The sequence below is a fragment of the Scardinius erythrophthalmus genome (genome assembly GCF_964197995.2).
Source record: "Scardinius erythrophthalmus genome assembly, chromosome: 24".
NCBI classification, from domain to species: domain Eukaryota; kingdom Metazoa; phylum Chordata; class Actinopteri; order Cypriniformes; family Leuciscidae; genus Scardinius; species Scardinius erythrophthalmus.
The window spans coordinates 15292078-15312029 of NC_138244.1; the positions used below are offsets into that span (position 1 = coordinate 15292078).

The 19952-nt window shown below is 37.6% G+C and overlaps 1 protein-coding gene across 4 annotated transcripts in view; it reads left to right on the forward strand.

The window, feature by feature from the left end:
* The window catches only part of LOC308685224 (transcription initiation factor TFIID subunit 4), a gene marked incomplete at its 5' end in the record, with an annotated part of 35944 nt that overhangs the window by 8728 nt on the left and 7264 nt on the right, over nucleotides 1–19952 (forward strand). For all 4 annotated transcript variants that reach the window (XM_081356883.1, XM_081356881.1, XM_081356882.1 and 1 more), the window contains 4 exons: nucleotides 512–642; nucleotides 2740–2865; nucleotides 5341–5397; nucleotides 11379–11498. In XM_081356883.1, coding sequence (XP_081213009.1) covers nucleotides 512–642; nucleotides 2740–2865; nucleotides 5341–5397; nucleotides 11379–11498 — 434 coding nt within the window. The remainder of the gene's footprint in view (nucleotides 1–511; nucleotides 643–2739; nucleotides 2866–5340; nucleotides 5398–11378; nucleotides 11499–19952) is intronic.

Consider the following 19952-nt stretch of genomic DNA (forward strand, 5'->3'; position numbering starts at 1 on the left):
CACCCTCCATTATTGTATTTAAGCAAACTCTCTCTACCCCCGTGCGCTTGATTTAGCACACAGTGCATACCAATGAGTGCCCGCGGATATGTGCTATTACATGGAGCCCGGCTGTGGTTGTTATGCTGTCGCCAGGGGGTGGAGTGTGTTAAAAATGTAAATCTTCCTCCGGGGGAGTTCTGTGTGTGCGTGTGTGTGTGTGTGTGTGTGTGTGTGATGATTTCAGCTTGATGGCTGGAGGAGGGAACGGGGAGGAGGTGCATTGCGCCACCTGCTGGATATGATGTGAAGAGAGTGATGTGAAGTGAGTGTGTGGGTGTGACAGATGCTAAGTGTGGCAGTGAAATGTTTACCAGTTAAATTAGGTCATATCACGAGGCAGGTTTGAGAAGGGAAAACAATAATACTTGTCTTTTAATTGGTTTAATGCTCCAGGCCCAAAGAATCGCTTTTCTTCACTTTTGCTCTACCTTCCCGAGCAACTTTAACACCAAACTTTGTATCGTTTCAGCCAAGAAGTTCGGCGTGACAGAGGTGTCAATGGAGACGGTCACTCTCATTTCTCACGCCACTCAGTCCAGGCTGCGCTCCATGCTGGAGAAAGTCTCGGCCGTTGCGCAACACCGTGCCGACTCCTGCAAAGTAAGAACCAATACCTGAACCACTCACTCCAAAACTTCAAAGAGAAACCACAAACTGACTTTTCCCGCCGAACATTCTCATTATATGTCCTTCATGCTGAAAATGTAACTCTTAATGTTAACCCTAACCAGAGTTTTGATCATGAGTCTAGATACACTAGTAAAAGTAGACTACACTACACTAGACAATTTATATATGAAAACTTCTGCCTGTGATGATTGAATCATGTAAAAAGTACCAACCATTTTATTAATATATACAGTATATATATACACGAATACACTTATATTAGGGGTGTAACGGTACACAGAGGTCCCTTGATTTTCAGGTCATGGTTCAATACGAGTTTGGTACGACAGGAAAAAGCAACAAAAAAACAGACATTAGTGCAAGTTACAGTTTGTTCCACCTAACTTTAGTCCCCTAGTTGGTACAGTACAATCTCCTTTAGTTTATTAGGCACTAAGCACTAGGCAATATTGCTAAAATAACATATATTCTTCTGACTGTATGCACCGAACCGTGATGTCTGTACCATGACGGTTCGAGATAAAAACACACACATATATATATATATATATATATATATAAACACACACAAAAAAAAAAAGTTTTTCCCTCTTTTGGACCTCACTTTTAAATCACTAATTCGAAGTAAAAGCGAAAGTAAAATATGTGCACCGTTATTTTACATTTCATTTTACTTTTGCTTTCGATTTAGCGGCAGTTGCTTGAATGGTGGGTTCATTATTATTCTTAATGAAAAACACAACAGCTAGAAAAACATTACTAACCCTTTGCAGGTTCCCTATTAGCATTGGGTTTAAAGCCAAAATATTGCCAAATAGGCGCTTTTACATTTCACTTTGAAACCAATTCTTCCGCCATGTCTTGTCAGTTAGCTCCTCACTCTCGTGATGAATGAAATCTGACTCCTGCTGCTTCTCTGTGCTGTGTCTCTCATTCAGCTCATGCTGAATTGAGCAGACACGTTCAGGTTTTAATTGTAGTGTCTTGTTCTCTAACTAAGCAAAATTATTTTTATTACTATAAAAAAATCAAAGCGAAGGTGGGTGGGTGGCGGTGCCTGTGCCGTGTTGGACAAGTGATGTAATCAATGTTGCGGCTGAACACCGTGTAACACCGACTATCGCAGAAAGCCTAAAAGACACCTAAATTTACCTTGAAAAAAGCTTGCAGAAAATACAGTTTTATGAGATTCACCCTTAAATCTGATGGTTCACTTTGCTGGATATAGCAAATGATGACAAAATGAACGTGTTAAACAAGATAAATGGTGTATGCTTAATTTCACGATAAGTGCCATTAATCGCAATAAAAAAATTAAATCTATTGACTGCCCTAATGTTTTTATTCATTATTATTATTATTACTATTACTATTATTACTATTATATCTTAATATATGGTAGTTTTGTTAACCTTGTTATCATAGAAGATTGAATGTAATGCAGCTTGAAGAATAAAAAGTGAAAATCTAGACTAACTTTGTACTAAGTAGAAAAAGAATGTCGCAAAGAGGATATGGTGTCATGTTGTGATTTGTCCTGTTCTGATTTTGAAACAAACTGTTCGAAATGAGTAACTGGTACGGCTGTATGAAGTCAGCCTGTTGACATCAGCGAAAAACAAGCCAGACTTGAATGGAGACTGGATAAGTTGGCCCTGCGAGTGAGGCACAGCCTCAGCGCAAAAGAAAGCGTGCAAGAAGAGATGAGAAGAGCAGTGCCGTTCCCGCTGCTAATAGGCTGTAGCCTCAGAAGTGCACAAAAATGTGAGGGTTCCTGTGTGTGTGTGTCGCTCTGCTTTGGTCCTCCACTGCGCCTCACGCAGCTCTTTTACCTGCAACGCTAGAACAACTATCGCATGAAAGAGAGTCGGGGTTGCCTTGCAGAAACACTGCGAAACGCACAATTATCCCATTAGCTCTGGGTGACCTACTAACTTCACTTTCATTTATGTACGAAAGGGAAAACAGTGAAACTTTTGGCAAGCTGGGGAAAAGTTTGTTCACTCTTATAACAACGTAAAGGTGATGAACTTGTTGATGAGGAGTTTTGTTTTTTTGTTTCCCCAGGATGAGGAGCTGTACGAGCAGGCGTCGGATGTGCGGACCCAGCTGAAGTTCTTTGAGCAGCTGGAGAAGATCGAGAAGCAGAGGAAAGATGACGAGGAACGGGAGCTGCTAATGAAAGCCGCAAAAGTAGGTTTGAGTGATGCGGGAGTGGCCATCGGCGCCAGTCTGCCCATCAGCGCCTTGCCAGCGTACGCTAGCTTTTCCTGCACGCGTTGGCCACTGTTTAAAAGAAAACCGGTTGTGCTTTTAAGCCTCGGAGAGGAAAGACAGTGTTATTAAGACACAAGATTGCACTCTGCAGCTTCATACTGTAGCAAATTGCAGTAATGGCAAAGCCAGAGGGATTTATCCAGTCTCGAGTTGATTTGATTGTACTGTTGCCTGGACTGGAGTACATCAGGGGAAAGGGAATGAGTCTTCTGTTAGGGAGCGAGAGAGGATGTTATAAATTTGCCTTGAAGTTGCTTTCTTTCTAAGGAAGTGACACTCTCACTCGCAGAGTTTGTTGGGGAAAAATCATGTTATATGTAATGGATGAACCTTAAGGCATCACTACCTTTACCTTTTTGGCACTAATCAAGTGAACGCTGCTTATAAATTAATCAAGACTACATGGCTTTTTAAAACTGTTATGTAGCCAGACACGAGGATTAGGAGGAATTTTCTGGGTTCTAAACAAGTTAAGTGCTATCAGCAGGGATGGACTTATGTGGGGGTTTTCGATACAAAATTTCTGTATTTAAAATGCAGGGATGCACCGATATTGAAATTCTGCCTCACACAGATTAACTTAGCTGATCATTTTCAAGTTATATAACTTATATTTAAATACGCATAAAAAATGTAAAGTAATTATAAAAAAACCTGTAAAGCACTTAAAAATAAAATCAGTTTTAGATGCTACAAATTATTTTAGTTATCATAATTTAATGAACAATGAAAAATAGGTATTCGTGTTGAGATTTGATAAATTAATTTATTAGCGCTTTGAAAGATTAAAGTGTTAGAAGATGCAAAGGTAATCTAAATGTAGAAGAAATGAGCATGAATGATTAAATATCCAATATCAGATGATGCTGGTAAATAAATAAATAAATCATATTGGTTGATAATTGCATTTTATTTTGAGGCAAGTCACAATTATCAGATACTGCCGATATAATTTGTATTGAACATTTCCTTTAAAAATGGTTTGTTTCCAACTTTTAAAGTTGGAAACAAGTTAACCAATTAAGTTAATCAAAACTAATTAGCTCCCATCCCTGTATATAGATCTGTTCAGGAATTTTGTATTACCGATTTTAAATTCTGGCTGATATGATAGGCCGATAATTATTTCCATGTTATGGCAGATAACTGATAAATGGCCAATATTAAAATTCTATACTATTGCCTACATTTTTGTTCTAGATTGTTCTAGATACTATAATTGAGGCATTGCAACATTATAACAGTATGAAAAATGGATGTTCATGTTGAGATTTGATAATTACATTTAACAGTGATACTAAATTATTAGGTATTTAACTTTAAGTGTTAGATGACGGCAGAGGTAATCTAAATGTAAAAATAGAGGAGTAATTGTGCATGAACAAATAAATATCAATTGATCAATACCATTAAATTAACCAAAAAAAAAAAAAATCTAATAGCGGCTGATATGTATATTCAGTTTTTGTGGGACAAGTCAAAATTATTGTCTGTGGTAATCGACTGCGTGTCACAGATGTTGCTGATACAACTAGTACAACTAGTCAGAACATGTAATCTTCTTACTGGGATTTAAGTTAACCAAAACAATTCATTCCCATCCCTTTATATAGGTCTGTTCAGGAAATACATATTACTCACACATCAATTCCTAACTATTTCATTTGTGATGGTGACACTTGAGACTACATATGGATTCCAAAGCAGCAACATACGGCTAGTAGCAACTTCCCAGCATGCATTGCTCTCCCTTGAAGTTTCACTCCTTAAGATTTGGTGGGGGTGTGACAATTTCCCACAGGAAAAGGACATGGCAACATGAAAGCAGAGGTAATTAGTTGACTTAAACGACAAATGCTGATGATGACGCTGACAATGTCCCGCTCCAAAGCAACTCCCAGTGCAGCGCCGTCCCTATTCTAATTAATGCAGTCGGCTAATTGAGATGTCAGCCAGAAGATAATTGTTCTTCTGTTGCTGTTGTTGGTCTCATTTAAGTACTGTTTGGGAATAGATTTGACCTATTTACATCCACATCACTGCGTAACAGCAGTTTGTCAACATGGTAGAATCATTAGACACATCCTAATTGGAGACATTAATGTTTTCTCAATATACAGCAAAAGTTCAGGTAAATGTCAGGTTAAAGGAAATAGTTCAGAGAGAAAAAAAAAAAACACTTTTATTCACGTCAAATACTTTCGTTCCAAATCTGTATTCTTTTTTTTTCTTTTGTGTGAAAACAAATTTAGACTATTAGACTATACAAACTATTTCTTTGTTACCTTTTGATTGTTTTCTAAACAGATATTTCTACTCTAATATTCATATAAATGCTGGATATAATTTAAACCAGTCTATTTTAGTTCTAATGTTTCTCTTTGCTTGCAGAGTCGCTCGAGGCAGGAGGATCCCGAACAGGCCCGTCTTAAACAGAAAGCTAAAGAGGTGAGCTTTATGGAAGACTATTTAATAGTACTAATAAAAGTGCTCGACATACATTTTTCATGATTATGCCATTGCTATGACTTTGACATCATTTAGTCTGACATTGAGACAAATGGTCTTATACGTCTCCTAACAAGTTTATTACAGTAGGGGGGAGAAGTCATCATTTTGCTCAGATGTCACACCGCACCGCTGCCATAATGAGTCTAATATGGGCTAATCTTTGGCTTGTGGGGGCATGACATGTCTGAGTTCTATGAATTTTTCATCAGGTTTAATGCCATTGAAAGCAAAAATACTTTAAGCAGATATTTTGAAGAATGGCCTGGTTGCTGTTTTCCATGCAATAAGATCAAATGGGGCCTGGTGCTGTCAATCTTCAAATGGATACTAAATCACCATAAAAGTATAAAAAAATAGTTCATACGCTATTTTATAATACAATGATGTGCTATATTCCAGGTCTTCTGAAGTCAACCAATAGCTTTGTGTGAGGAACAGACTGGTGGTGCACAAATATTAGGTTGATACCGATCAGCAGATAATTATTTGTATGATATGCCCAATAGAGGATATATGGATAATGTTATGAATCTGTACGACTATATTAAAGAAAATTTACACTGTAAAATCTATTACATGCACATAGCAACTCAGTCTTAAAGGTGGTGATGTTCTTTAAGAGCTCCTCTTAAAGGGTTAAATTTCTTGCTCTAATCTTTAGCTATCCCTATATATAGTAGATGTAGATATATATAAAGCTAGCATCACCCTGGTTCCCTCGACAAAAACTCAACAAGATTTTTCCATTGACTTGGATTATTGCAGAAAATAACGTCTGTGACTAACAAAGGCTTATGATTATTAAACATTTTGTTCATCATGATAATCTTCACAAATGAACAAAAATTATATGAATTTTAAAGCGTAAATGCAATCGGTAGGAGTCAAAAGCTAAACGTTGGCTATTAACGAACTACATTACGGTCACATGACTTGAACTTTCAGGGAAAATGTTTTTAAACAAAGACTGGAAGTGTTTTGGAAACTTTGTGACGGTGATGTTAAAGTTATAATAGTTTGCAAGAGCGGAATAGTGAGTAGGTGAGTTTATCGGTGTGATGACATTTAAAGTCCCCGACAGCCCCCTTTTAGACACTTGTTAGCAAACACCATTTACAAGACAAGTGAAAGCTTAAAAAAAAATCGTTGAGTAAAAAGTGTGGAAAAAATGAAAAGAAAAAATAGATAGATAGATAGATAGATAGATAGATAGATAGATAGATAGATAGATAGATAGATAGATAGATAGATAGATAGATAGATAGATAGAATGTATTATTATTTTTTATTAATATATATATATATATATATATATATTTTTTTTTTTTTTAAATGCCCCGTTTGGACTTATCTTACTAAAAAAAGATTCCTCATTAGCACAGTGAACAGCTTTCAGGCTGTAATTTTCATTGGATGCCAAGCAGGAACTTAAAATTTTGGATACAGCAATTGGCCCATTTTTAGAAAAAGACACGTCTCTGTTGTCATATCCCCTCCCTTTCTTTAAATAAGCTTTTTACACACCATATGTCGCAATTTCACCATATGTCTCTGTTTGTATTGACAACTACTGTTGGATCTCATCCTTCAAAGAGGATTTTTTTCTGAACCCCAGTGATCATTCAAAGCATGTTTTATTCAAATCTAGAGCCACATAGCCCATTGTCTCTCTGTTGCTGTGGATATATTGTTTGTTTCAGCACTCTGTTGTTTTTCTTACCTGAGGGCATATAGTTATGGAGAAAGAGAGAAGCACTTCTTGAAGCTTCTTTGGTCTTGCTGCATCTCCTTATTTCAGATCACAGTATAGCTAACTAGACTAAACAGAAACGCTGATACAGTTCTATATATTTATTTACATGATTCACCTCAAAGCAAGATAGCAGATCCTCATCATTGTTGAAGGCCTGTCTTAAAGCCTAGACAGATTCCTCCTCATTTCTCCGAACCCTTGATTTCTTACCTCGACTTACTTCTGAAAGAAGACGTTGAAGTGGGACGTGTCAAAGGGTTGTCTCCTTTTTTTATAAAGCTGATTTTTAGTGTGTGTGTATATATGTATATGTATACTATGTATATCTATTTTTATAGGTTTATTTTAATATATGAAAAAATATATATAAATATACACTTTTTTTTCATATATTAAAATAAACCTATAAAAATATATTTACATTACATTGAAATTACATTATAGCTGTATAGTTTACAGAGATTATTGCAAATTAAGCAATGAAAAATGTAAATATATTTAAATATATATAATAAGATTATGTATGTCAAATATATTTACATATTTTATTAAATATTCTTCAGAAAGCTTAATTCTTTTTTTGCTTAATATTTAAAGTTTTATATATATATATATATATAACATTTATTTTTATATATATATATATATATATTATTTCTATATTTTATATGTGTATTATTATATATAAGTGTAATACTAATAAAAATTTACTTTTTCACCAAACATAAAAAAAATATATAATTGAAAAAAACAATAATGCTGTTAACCTTTATTTAATTTGCAATAAATGCTTTAAATTATACAACTATAACGTATTTTAGTATTGTAAATTGTTACATTTTTAAATGGTTAAAACACTCCACAAGGTGTTTGTTGTCAGCTATGATTTTACATCATATTTTTAACCTCACTGATTGTATTGGCTGATTCATCATGTTGTTGAAGCCAATCAACAACTTAATTTAGCGGCCAAGATTTTCATAGCAGCCCATGTTGTATACATATTCTGATGCCACTGGGATGTGAAAACAGATTTTGGAAACTTGCTCTGCCGTCTTGTTTTCTTTGATTGTTGGCTCGTTATCAAGGGTTTACTCCGCATGCTTCACCTTCTTAATAAGGTGTTCTGGAAGGTGATAGATCCTTCAAAACCTCCAGAGCCCAAAACTGCCACTCACTCGCTGAAAAACACAGCAGCTGATATTCAGCATATTAAAGACTCCTAGAATCATGCTGGAATTAGGATCAAGAATGCTTGTGTTTTCTCATGTCCTTGACTTCATCCAGCGCCCCTAATTGAACCGCTACACTCAGCATCAACCTGTGCTGTTATTAAGGTGTTTCTCTCAGGCGAGTCATTCTGGTGGGCCGGACCGCAGATAAGGATCAATAGAGATGGAGAGCAGCGCTGGCAGGCTCACTGTCTCTGCCTTTCTCTCTCGCCTGACCTTTGTAAATGATTATAGACTACAAGCATTTCTTTCTTCACTGCCTCCTGTCTCTCTGTCTCGCCAACAGACAGGTAAGCAATTGAGAGAAAATGGCATTCGACAAAACTAGTAGTTTCTAAACTCAGCCTTTTGGGCAAGTACACGTCAACATCACCTTAAAGTAATATAACAAATATACAAAAGAAAATTAGATATGTTTTTATTATTATATATTTTATATTTAAATACATTTCTGTTCGAAATTTTGGGGTCAGTAAGATTAAGATAGTAAGTAGATTAATACTTTTTTTCTTTTTTTTACAAGGATGGATTAAATTGATCAATAATATGGCAGTAAAGACATTTATAATGTTACAAAATATTTCTATTTCAAATAAATGCTGTTCTTTTGAACTTTCTATTCATATATATATATATATATATATATATATATATATATATATATATATATATATAATACTCCTAAATACTTAGTATGAATTTAGCTTTCTTTTCCAGCGTCATGAATATACATTTGCCCCGATTTTTTTAAATAAATGTTTTATATTTCTGTGATGACAAGACATTTAGCACTCTGAAACTCGCTTTGTCTGCCATTGCTCGTCCAAGCAAATAGTCCGGCCCCAAACTTGCACCATTGGTTGAGAATTTTTCTTTATATTACAGTATTTATACTCTATGAATATGCAAAGAAATTGGTGAGGTCATGTGACAGTAATGTAACGTGATCCTTATTTCACATACTAAAACATGCAGTGTAAAGTACATACTGTGTAGTAAGCCAGCAGTATGCTACTGTTCCGTTCTGAAACACAGCTGTAGTGTGACCGCGTTTTTGATTTTAATGAGGTAATTGGAGAATCTTCAATCGGTATTCACAGTGCAACCGTTTTAAAGTTGAGCAGCAGGATTTGTGATTGAGGTCAGTCATTAAACAGTGATTATGTGCAGCTACAGAGCTCTGGATTACAGATGGCGTAACTAGGTTCCCCTTTCACTCCTCATCAAATAATCGAATATGAACGCAAGTCAGCGCTCTAGCTGCAGGCGGCAACACCAAACAGTGCCTGTCCTTCTAGAACCTTCCATTTAACACCCCAAGAGTGGCTGCATTGTGTCCATTCAGGGCCTTCTTACCTCGCATTACTTCAAATAGATTCACACACCATACCGTCTGCGTCTTTTATGTGTCCTCGGGCACATTCACCGTAGCTGTCAGGGTCAGGTGAAAGTTCAGTGCACCAGATCACTGACATGCAGCAGTCGCGCTGGGCATGTTTACGTGTCAGCTCGCTCTCTCCGGGGCATCCATGCGTGTGCATGCAATGTGCACAACTTCCCTTCCGATTAGCATAACCCTGACTTAATTAGCATGTAAACGTTGCCTTGAATTAGCGGTTTGTCAATTTCTCCCTCTTCATTATGTTATTTAGTTTGTATTTGTGAAAGGAGGGGCAGTCTGCGCAATTATTTGAACAAATTGTTTTTAGCAGCACAAGTGACAAATTCAGTCAATTAAAAGTAATATACATACACAATGAAAATCAGTCACTCAGTGGACTGTGGATATTCATTCCTGGAATATTGAATAGTCTTGTGTATTCTCACAGGTCCATCAAAAAGGCAAGTACCCCTTTATCAGTTGAAACAAAACAAGAAATTTGTTCCTATTAAATTAAAATATACTAATATATTTAATTATTAATATCACAATAGTCTATCCATCACAAAGTCACTTTAAATTAAAATAAAAACAATAGTGTGTGCTTTTATATAATATATATATATATATATATATATAATGAATATTAGACATATTTTATTAAACAAAATGGTAACCAAACAAAAATCGTAAGATTAATCACAGTTAGTTAGCTCTTAAGATATTCACAGCCCAGTATTTTAGATAATTTTTTTCTTTTGTTTATAGGTTTAACTTACCAAAATTAAACTATTTCCAGGTCCTCCTGGTATGGGAATCTTTTTTTGGAACGTCATCCATCCTGTACCCCACCTCTAATGTTTAGTCCCCACATTTCCCCCACTTCACTTCATAACTCCTGTGGCCACTGCTGCTCAGTGAATGCACTTTCTAATAGGGCTGTCGATGACACACAAAACCGTTCTTGCTGCTAGTGTTTTTTTGCGAGTTCATGGCCGCAGTGGTGTGAGTGTCAGGGTGAGGAGAGGTGAGGACTCTCTCTGCAATCTGTGCCCAGCAGCACTCACTCCGAGCGGGGGAACAGAGGACGCGCTGCCCCCCCTCCTCATCCACCCCTCCCGGCATGGCTGGCTCTGTCACTGCCTGCTAGGGTGAGATGACTTTACCTGCGGGCTGTGCTTTTTGAAAATCGCTCGCTCTCTCATTCTCAAACACTCACTCACTTTCTCTCTCATTCCCTCGTGAAAAGAAATTGAATTAAGCACCCAGATACGGCAAAAGCTCTGAGTTATTTGCTGCATTGAAGCTGTGCATGATGTTCGGAGCTTCATTTGCTCTATAGAGCTCTTCAGGGCAGTTTGGAATGAATGTAAAATACACAGCATACAAATATTTGAAAATGATAATTCAAGTAAAAGAATGTGAAACACAGTAATACTTATTTGGGGACTTGTTTTTCACAGACCTAAACAATGCATGTCTGTTTCGCATGAATTGTTTTGATATATACCGTTCATGCAGTTGATATTGATTGAATGTTCTTGCCATTCAGATGCAGCAGCAGGAACTCGCCCAGATGAGACAGCGGGATGCCAACCTTACAGCCCTTGCTGCCATTGGACCCCGCAAGAAACGCAAGCTTGACTCTCCTGGGGCCTCAGCAGGTGCAGAGGTAAGACCCTTGGGCCCTTATTTATTTGGACCTCCAAACTAAGGTTCATTTGGGCCAATACTAAGTAGATTAAAGCATGTCAGCTCCTGAAATGCAATATGTTTCTCTCACAATTCTTTAAACCCAGCAAATGTTTAAAAAGCATTTTAATGTAGTATAACAATGACACTTTTGCCATAAACCAAATGAACCAGCTTATGTGGTTCATATTACAAACATGAAATAGTAACATGAAATGGAATAAAGATTGTACAAGATTGTATTCTTATCTACTAAATGTCTTTTGAGCGAATTAACTACAAAGCACTGGTAATATTGTCAAAAAAACAGTAAAACAAAAATATTTTTGCTTTGTGAATCTGACTGTTGCACTCACAAGCTTATAATATATGGCCATAATAAATGCCCCAACCAGAGATATGCTTATTCGCTTTTTTGCTTGGGCAAAGCTTATTTGTGCTAATTTAGTAAATCATGCAAGTGTCATTCCAGTTCTATGTAAATAGTGTGACTTCACATGCTGCAGCCCATGGCAAATTATCAATAAGAGATGTGCCAGACGATATTGCACATAAACGATCATTACCACTATTAACATTAACAGTAGGGGCTGCCTTCTAATGACCCGCCACATGTTTTAGATCTTCTCTTTTCTTGCATTGGAACAATCTGCTGCTGTGGAGGGCACTAAATGTCCCTTTATGGAGAGCATAAATAACCAAATAAAAGCATTATTTCTGCTCTATGAATGCACTGCTGACCTCTTTCACTATGGATTACCTTCATCCACCCACATAAAGCATAACCAAAACAGATCAGCAAACAGAACCTAACTTTGATTACACAACTTCATACTTTCCCAGATGCCTTTTTTGGTGTCACAGGTAAGAGCGTTTGCGTCCAATGTGTCCAGAATGAAGGCAAGTAGATGTCTTCTCTCTTTGTTTTCATCCCATCATTTCTGTCTTTCACATCCAACTCAACGCTGCCTTCGGCAGTGCCTCCCCCAACATGTGCGCAGAAACTCGGGCACACACTGCCTCAGTGTGGAGCAAAGTGAATATGACTTTTCTAAAGGGGTCGGTCCTCGCCCAGAGGTCCGTGGCTGGGCTTGCTCTGAAGGGTCCAGTCAGAGATTTCATCACAGCAATGTGCCTGAAGGGCAGCATGGCCCGGAGCAGGAGGCAGCCATGTCATTATGGCTCCACTCATTCTTCCCCCACCCTCGTGTCCTGACAGCAAAATACCTCGTCCTTGCTCCCTGTTCGTTCTCTGCGAGCTTCATGTGGTGTCGTTCTGCGGGGAACTTTGTAGGGGACATAGTGATAAAATACTCAAGTTCTTGTTTGCAGCGGTTGAGGAAAGGGCACAGTTTTCTGCTTGGCCTTTGTCTGGCCTCAACGCCCTTGAGGCGGTTTGTTGTTTAATTGCTATTCCGTCTGTCTTTGGGTTGATGAAGCATTTAGGCCAGAGGGCAGGCCTGCAGGACTGCTCGAGGGTAGATTAGTCACAAGGGCAGGTGATGAGGACGTTTCTGAAGGGCGAGTTTTAGGGCACGCTGTAATAAAGGCCGCTGAGTTCCTGTGGGCCTGCATACCAGACTGAGCCTGGGGGCAGATCACACATGAGGGTTCAGAGTTGAGCTGTCCTAACATGGGCAGCCCATATTAACATGTTCATCTCAGTCCTGAGGCCAGGGGGATGAAGAGGATGACAGATTGAGAAACAATCCATGTGGAAAAAGAGGAAGAGAAGATGTTTTCATATTATCTGGTGCACTTCTTGAACCATTATTTAAATTTTTTTGAAGATCAACATAATTCTTGACGCAAAACTAACCGTGAGCAACTTCTCGCCCCGCATGAGTTTCGTAAGTGTAACGTTGGCTTTAACTTTCAGTTCGGTTTGTGAAAAGTGAGTGTTAGACACCTTTATTGTGTTCTAAACCTTTTATGACTTTCTTCTCTGAAACAAAAATACAAATTGAAGATATGAATGCACCATTGATCAGTACTACAAACATTTTCTTATTGTGTCTGTGCACATCTTATATTATTACTGCTATTATTATTTTTTTTTCCCAAGATCACCATGATTCTTGGCGGCCACTAACCACAAGCAAATTCTCAGCCCGCATGCATTCCGTAACATGATGGCTCTAACTTTCGGTTCAAGTCAAGAAAAGCGAGTATTGTGAGAAGGAAAAATGGAGACGAAAAGCAAGAAGAAATGTATCTCTCGTACAGAAAAGGAGAATGAATATACGGTTGCCCTTCCCTGCAGCAGAATTAACAGGCATCACATGGAAAACAATCTCAGCCCCGGCTATGAAAGAGAGGAGAGGGCCATTAAAAGCAGCCTGAAGGGATGGACTGGACCCAATATCACTAAAGCAAGCTCTCACTCACTGAAGTGAGGGCTCGCTCACAGGCAAAGAACCGTGCAGAGTTCTATAGCCACAATTAAAATCTCCCCCTCTGCCAGATCGGCCAGAGGGCAGAGACTGAATGGGGGGAGGGAGGGGGACGTGGGGGCAGACATGGAATACCAAAGGCAGATTGAAATGTGTAGCCAGTAATGAGCACTACCAAAGCATAGCTTTTTGCAGCAGCGGTCTAAAGTTTAAACATTACCAGTCATTGAACTGAGAGTGTGGTTGTTCTGAATGTGTCATTAAAGGGACCGTTCATTCAAAATATAACATCGTCATAATTTACGCCGCTTCATGTTGTTCTAAACCTGTATGACTTTCTATTCTGCAACAAAGACAAACTGCATATAGGGATGCACAATAGATCAGCGATTTATATATATACTAAATTCTTATTTTCAATTTTGACCTTGTAATTCTTGATCCTAAATTGTTGTTTCTGGAAGTAATGACAGATCTCTCTCTATACATGTTCTCTAATTATGACAGATTTCTCGAAGTATGCCAGACTTCTCCAATCATTTAGTCAGCTTAAACTCATCCCTTTTTAAAAAAAATCAAATGCAAGCTTGCATTCAGATCTGCCTCCATTTAATCAGCAACTAATGGATAGAACCAATTCCCATCCTACTTTATTTGTTGATTTGTTTTGTTCAGATGTATGTCACAATACGTAAGAAAAGATTTTTTGCTATTTACATTTCATTGCGACTTTAATCTTTAGAAAATTTCAAAATCAATATAAATTTTTCCTGAATTCACAATTGATTTGTTTTATTTTTTGTTTTCTAATTGTATTTAGACAAAATAGTAATAGAATTTTAATATCAGTGCATCCCTGATTGCATAGTGTCCAGAGCTCGTTTTGTATAATGGGCACTGACACTGTTAAACTTCCCACAAACTGTCTGTATGACTTGTGCACCATATTTCAAGCCGTCGTAAGCCATAGAATCTTTTTTTTTTTTTTCAGGTTTCCAGTAGGCTCCCATTTCTGTCCCCTACATGCCTTAACCTTGTACTTTATCTCTGTGGTTTGTTACCGTTGTATAAAGTTGGTTCATTAATATAAAATTCACACAGATTCTCTTGTTTCCTGTGGCAGATTTTGCCGGTTGATTGGAGTGCCAGTTTTTTTTTTTTTTATGCACGGTGATGTGATGAGTCTTGTGTGCGCTATCTGTGGGTTATCTGCATGTGTTTTGACATGATAAGAAGGAGCATGAAGAGTCTGTTATCAGTTTGTAGGGGTTGCGCGGAATAACATAATGCCAAAAATTGCCTCTTTCTGACCCCAGGCTATCATTGCAAGAAGTGGAAGGTCTTTGTTAGTGGTAAGGGCTTTGTAAGAGTGATGTTCTGTTTTTCTTAATTTTGTATTGATCAGTTCCTGCTTTGACAAGCATTTTTTCATCCAATATATTAAGGGAGGTTAAATTGGGTTTATTTGATCGACCCAGAAAAGTCCTAGTGTCAGACAGAAAAGGATTTTAAATTGGAGGGCTAGTTACAGAAAATTCAACTAAAGTCAGAAATAATGTTTTTGTTTTTGTTTTTTGTTTTAAGCCAGATTTTGCAGTGATGTTGTTGCAAATATTTTTGTGGTTTTATTACCCTAATTTATGCGTGAAATATTTATTTGTAGATCTGGGCATTACTGCTATATGATTAATTTCGATAAATAAACAATGCTAATCTTTTTACGTTAATCACTTATCATTTTTGACCCGCAACACACATAATAGAAATCTTGCTTAAAGACACAAGCAATGTGTAACACTTAATGGACTTACTGTTGCAGGGCTCCAGACTGCGACCAAATGGTCGCATTTTGCGACCAAAATTTGAGAGTGTGCGACTAAATTTTACATCCAGTCGCACATGTGCGACCAGTAAATTTCATCTCGTTCATAGTGGGCGACAACCGACGTCGCGTCTGCGATGCTTTGTTTACGACATCACAACAATTATTTTTTTTAACGGTCCTCCATGAAGGGTTCCGAGTGAATGAGTGTGTGTGTGTGTGTGCGCGCGCGCGCGCAAGTGAGTGAGTGAGTGAGCGAGCGAGAGAGAGTGAGAGAGTGTGTGCGTGCGTGTGTACATGTGCGAGTGAATATGTGTGTGAGACGGCTCGAGATGACTGGTCGTAAAGCAATGTGTAGTCTGACAATGTTTCTTGTCCAGGACATGACAAGATTTTTAGGAGTCGAGACTCGAAATCGTGTAATCTGATACATTGACTATAGTAACAGACAAAAAAATTGCGTATTCTGAACCAGACATAACTATAACTATGGTATACTGTGGTTATGAAAGTAGCCTACACATCTTTTTACAGCACTTCAAAACTATATCCTATTAAAATATATATATATTTTTTTTATGTGTCGACCAAAACATTTTTGTTCATCCTTTAAAGATTGTCTCTATTTATAAAACTGAAAGTTTCAAGAAGTAGGAAAACTCACACTTATTTTTTTTAAAAAAAAGAAGACTAAATTACCATTGTAAACAGCTGCTGAGGGTGCTTATTGGCTATTTTCACTCCCTAATATCTATTTTGTCACTCATTTTGCTTTTGAAATAATATTAAGACATTATGAAGGATAATAATTAAATTTAACTTTATCTATACACCTCAAATTTAGCTCAGTGCTTTGTCATCCCACAGTGCTACCAAATACTTTCTGTAGAACTTAGAGCCGCGGCCCTCAGATGTTAGTCTGGAGCCCTGTGATCTTAAAATAAAACTGCACCATAATTTCTGTACGCTTAATCTATTTATTATCAAAGCATTTGTCTGTAATAGTTATTTATGGGGAAAATGTGAAGGTGTGCCCCTAAATTTTCTGCTTGCGCTCCTAAAATTTTAAGTCAGGGGCTACAGCGCTCCTAATAAAAAAAGTTAGTCTGGAGCCCTGTGTTGTCTGTACAGGGAGTTGACAAAATATTTAGCTATGATCAAATGAAGAGCAGGGCCTCCAGAATATTTTCAGTCCTTCTTGGAATACTGTTATAAAAGTCTTGATGTGTGAGGAGTGGAATATTGCATCATTCTCCATGAGAAAAGTGCCATGAAGGATGAAGGAGATGGAATTTTCCATTCCTACTGTGTGTTTGAGAACTTCACATGATGGTTTGGGTTTGATGATGCTCAGATTGAGAACCACAAATGCATTTGACCTTATCTTGGCTTAAAACATATCATCAAACCATATACCTATCTGGATGTAGGAGAAAAGAAGAAACATGGTTCTTCAGAACATTACCTTTTTTCCTTTGCTCTGGGGTTTGTGTGGTGTTCTTGCTCCAATTTAAGCATCATTTGTCGCCATTTTTGCAATTACCGAATGGCAGCCCAACCATATGTTTCAGCTTTCATGACCAGTCCATGTTCAGCGTGTCTCAGAGTACTGTTACTACTTGCTGTTCTTTGTTGCTTGGATTGTGATCATCTTGTTTGTGTAGTCACTCTTAGCGTTGCACCTTTTAGTCTTTTTTTACCTGTTATGGCTAATAAAGTTTTTGTGGGCTATTTGGTAAAATGAATAAGGTGCTCTAAATTCAGTTCCAGCAAAAACAGCACAATAGACCCCAAAGAGGAACGTTTCCAGCCATCAACTCTTTTAGAATGCAAGTGCATGCTTTTCGCTAGCTTATAATGATGCCCCTCTATTTTGCCCACATCAATGAAAAAGCATTCGGCTCCGTCAACAAAGTCAAGCCTTTGGCGCTTTTAAGATGCCCATCTCAGAAATTAATTACCTCCCTTGTTAATCTTTGCTAATTAAAATTGTAAGTTTATTGGTTCATGATAGCCATGGAAGGACAACTTGGTGAGTGTTCCCTCCAACTGCAAGAGTTTTGTGAAAAGTTGGCTTTAGTTACACAAATCAGAACAGTGGGAGACTCTTTTGGATTTATTGGCCTGATATAGCTGTTGAGACCCTCTTTTTTTTTTCAAGAATTTTACTTTTGTACCCACATATGTTGACATCCATTTGTTCCTTTTTATTTTGTGAAAGAAAACAGTTGGTCCAAGATTAGCTGCAGAGGTTGCCTACATGTAGACTAATCCATTAGTGTGGATAGGTTATTGGCTTCCTTTCTGCTGCTCAAATGGAAACCCATTAACGGAGGTAATGTGTGCCTCTGGCGAAGCCCACGGCACAGAGGCAGTGGAGGGTGTATGTCTCATGGAGCAAACACACACTGGTGTTTAGAAGACTAGCAGTCTCCTGAACCGATGAGCCAAATATTTCTTTTACTGTCACTTTCTTTCTCGTTTTTTTTTTTTTTTTTTTTGGGCGTAAATTTTTTATGCTTGTCCTCCTTAACTCTTTTCTCTGTCTTTCTCTATATATCTCATATTTTCAACTGTTTTCACTTTCTCTCTTTCGCTCTTTTGCTTTCTCCTGACGCTCTCTGGCTGACACTGGCTTGGGTACAGAGTCACATTGATCTGTGAAAAATCCTTCAGGCAATCATGAAATATTAAATTCAAGTCGTACTCTACACATTTCTCTCCTTTCTCTCTTTCGTTCCCTCTCTCTCTTTATCGCTTTCCTTCCCGATCCGCCATGTCCTTCCTTGCGTTTAGTTTATTCGCACTGCATTTCATCAGTTGGAACAAGTTACAACCTTTCACAAGTCACACAGACTGATCTCTATCTGCGTTTTAAGCGGTTTGTATCTAAATCTTAAATGTAAACACCTTTCTGGAGTTATTAACCAGAACAGTCAGTCGCAAAGCACTCTTATTAAGGGATTCAAGAGCATTTATTTGTTGATGCTATAAAAAATAAAAACAAAATGGTTGTCAAATTTATGTAAATCGTGTGATATTTTTTTATTATCATAATATTTTAGATTGACCAAGGGCGTATGTTTCCTCAGTATACACATTGTGGTTGTAAATGTTTATACCAGTTGAGGAAATGTTGATTTTGTCGATTTATATAGATTTGTTCCGCAATTGTTATGTACATTGTGGTTATTAATTTCTTCATATTTATATTAGTATTGTTGCATTTAAGAGAAAAAAAGAAAGAGTGCAGATCTATTTCCGCTCTATTTGTCGACAGCTTAAAGAGTAAATCTAAATGGTTATATACATTCTTAGATTTCCTGCCCTTAATTTTTTTTCTTTCTCCCCCACTGCCAGAGATCTCTGGTTGGTTGTGTAAATAATCTGTTTCATATTACCGCAATGACCCTCTGTGTATGTAGAAGCCAGAGGGGTATTGGCACCATCTTGGCTTACCCTCCTGATTCCCTCAAGCTGTTCAGCTACCATTACAGCTCATGCTATTACTCTTTATACATTGTGTTTATTCTGGATTGAAACACAGTAGGCGTGCATTTCGCCATTCGGAATGTAACCGCAACAATGTTTGTTAAATCAGCTTATTTTGAAAGTTGAGACACAAAATCGGTAGTAGTGGAGACATTAACCATCCAGTCCACTGTAATGGAACATTTTTTGTACTCCAAACTAAAGAGTGTTTTAAAGACCATCATGCCACAATCTTTGTTGAGCTACTTCGTGTGTTTTGTATAGCATCGCCCTCAGGCTTAATGTGTACCTTGTAGCCATGTAAGCTGTTGACAAGTGCTCTTTTTTTTTATACAGGCAACACAATGTGGGAGAGCTGTTTGAATTGCAGGCAGATGTAGGCAGAATGTTCGTTCTCCCGCAAGTGCTGCCTGAAGCATCCCGGTTCTTTGTGCTGAGAGAGTGAAACAGGGCGAGAAAGGGATATGCTGTTTCTAAAATGTGTGCAGAATAGTTGTGAATTTGCACCGTGAATATTTACCACACAAATTTGAGAGACGTACATTGTCAGAGTGTCAAAATAGACACTTAAATTATGCTTAATCCTGAAAAAACAGATAGGGAGAGGTCTGGAGATGTCAGCTCCTACAGGATGAATCACAGTATGTGGCATCTTCTGACATTCATATCTGATCCAAGTGTTTGGCATACATGCTGCAATTTTGGTTTACTGAAAAGACTTTCCCTT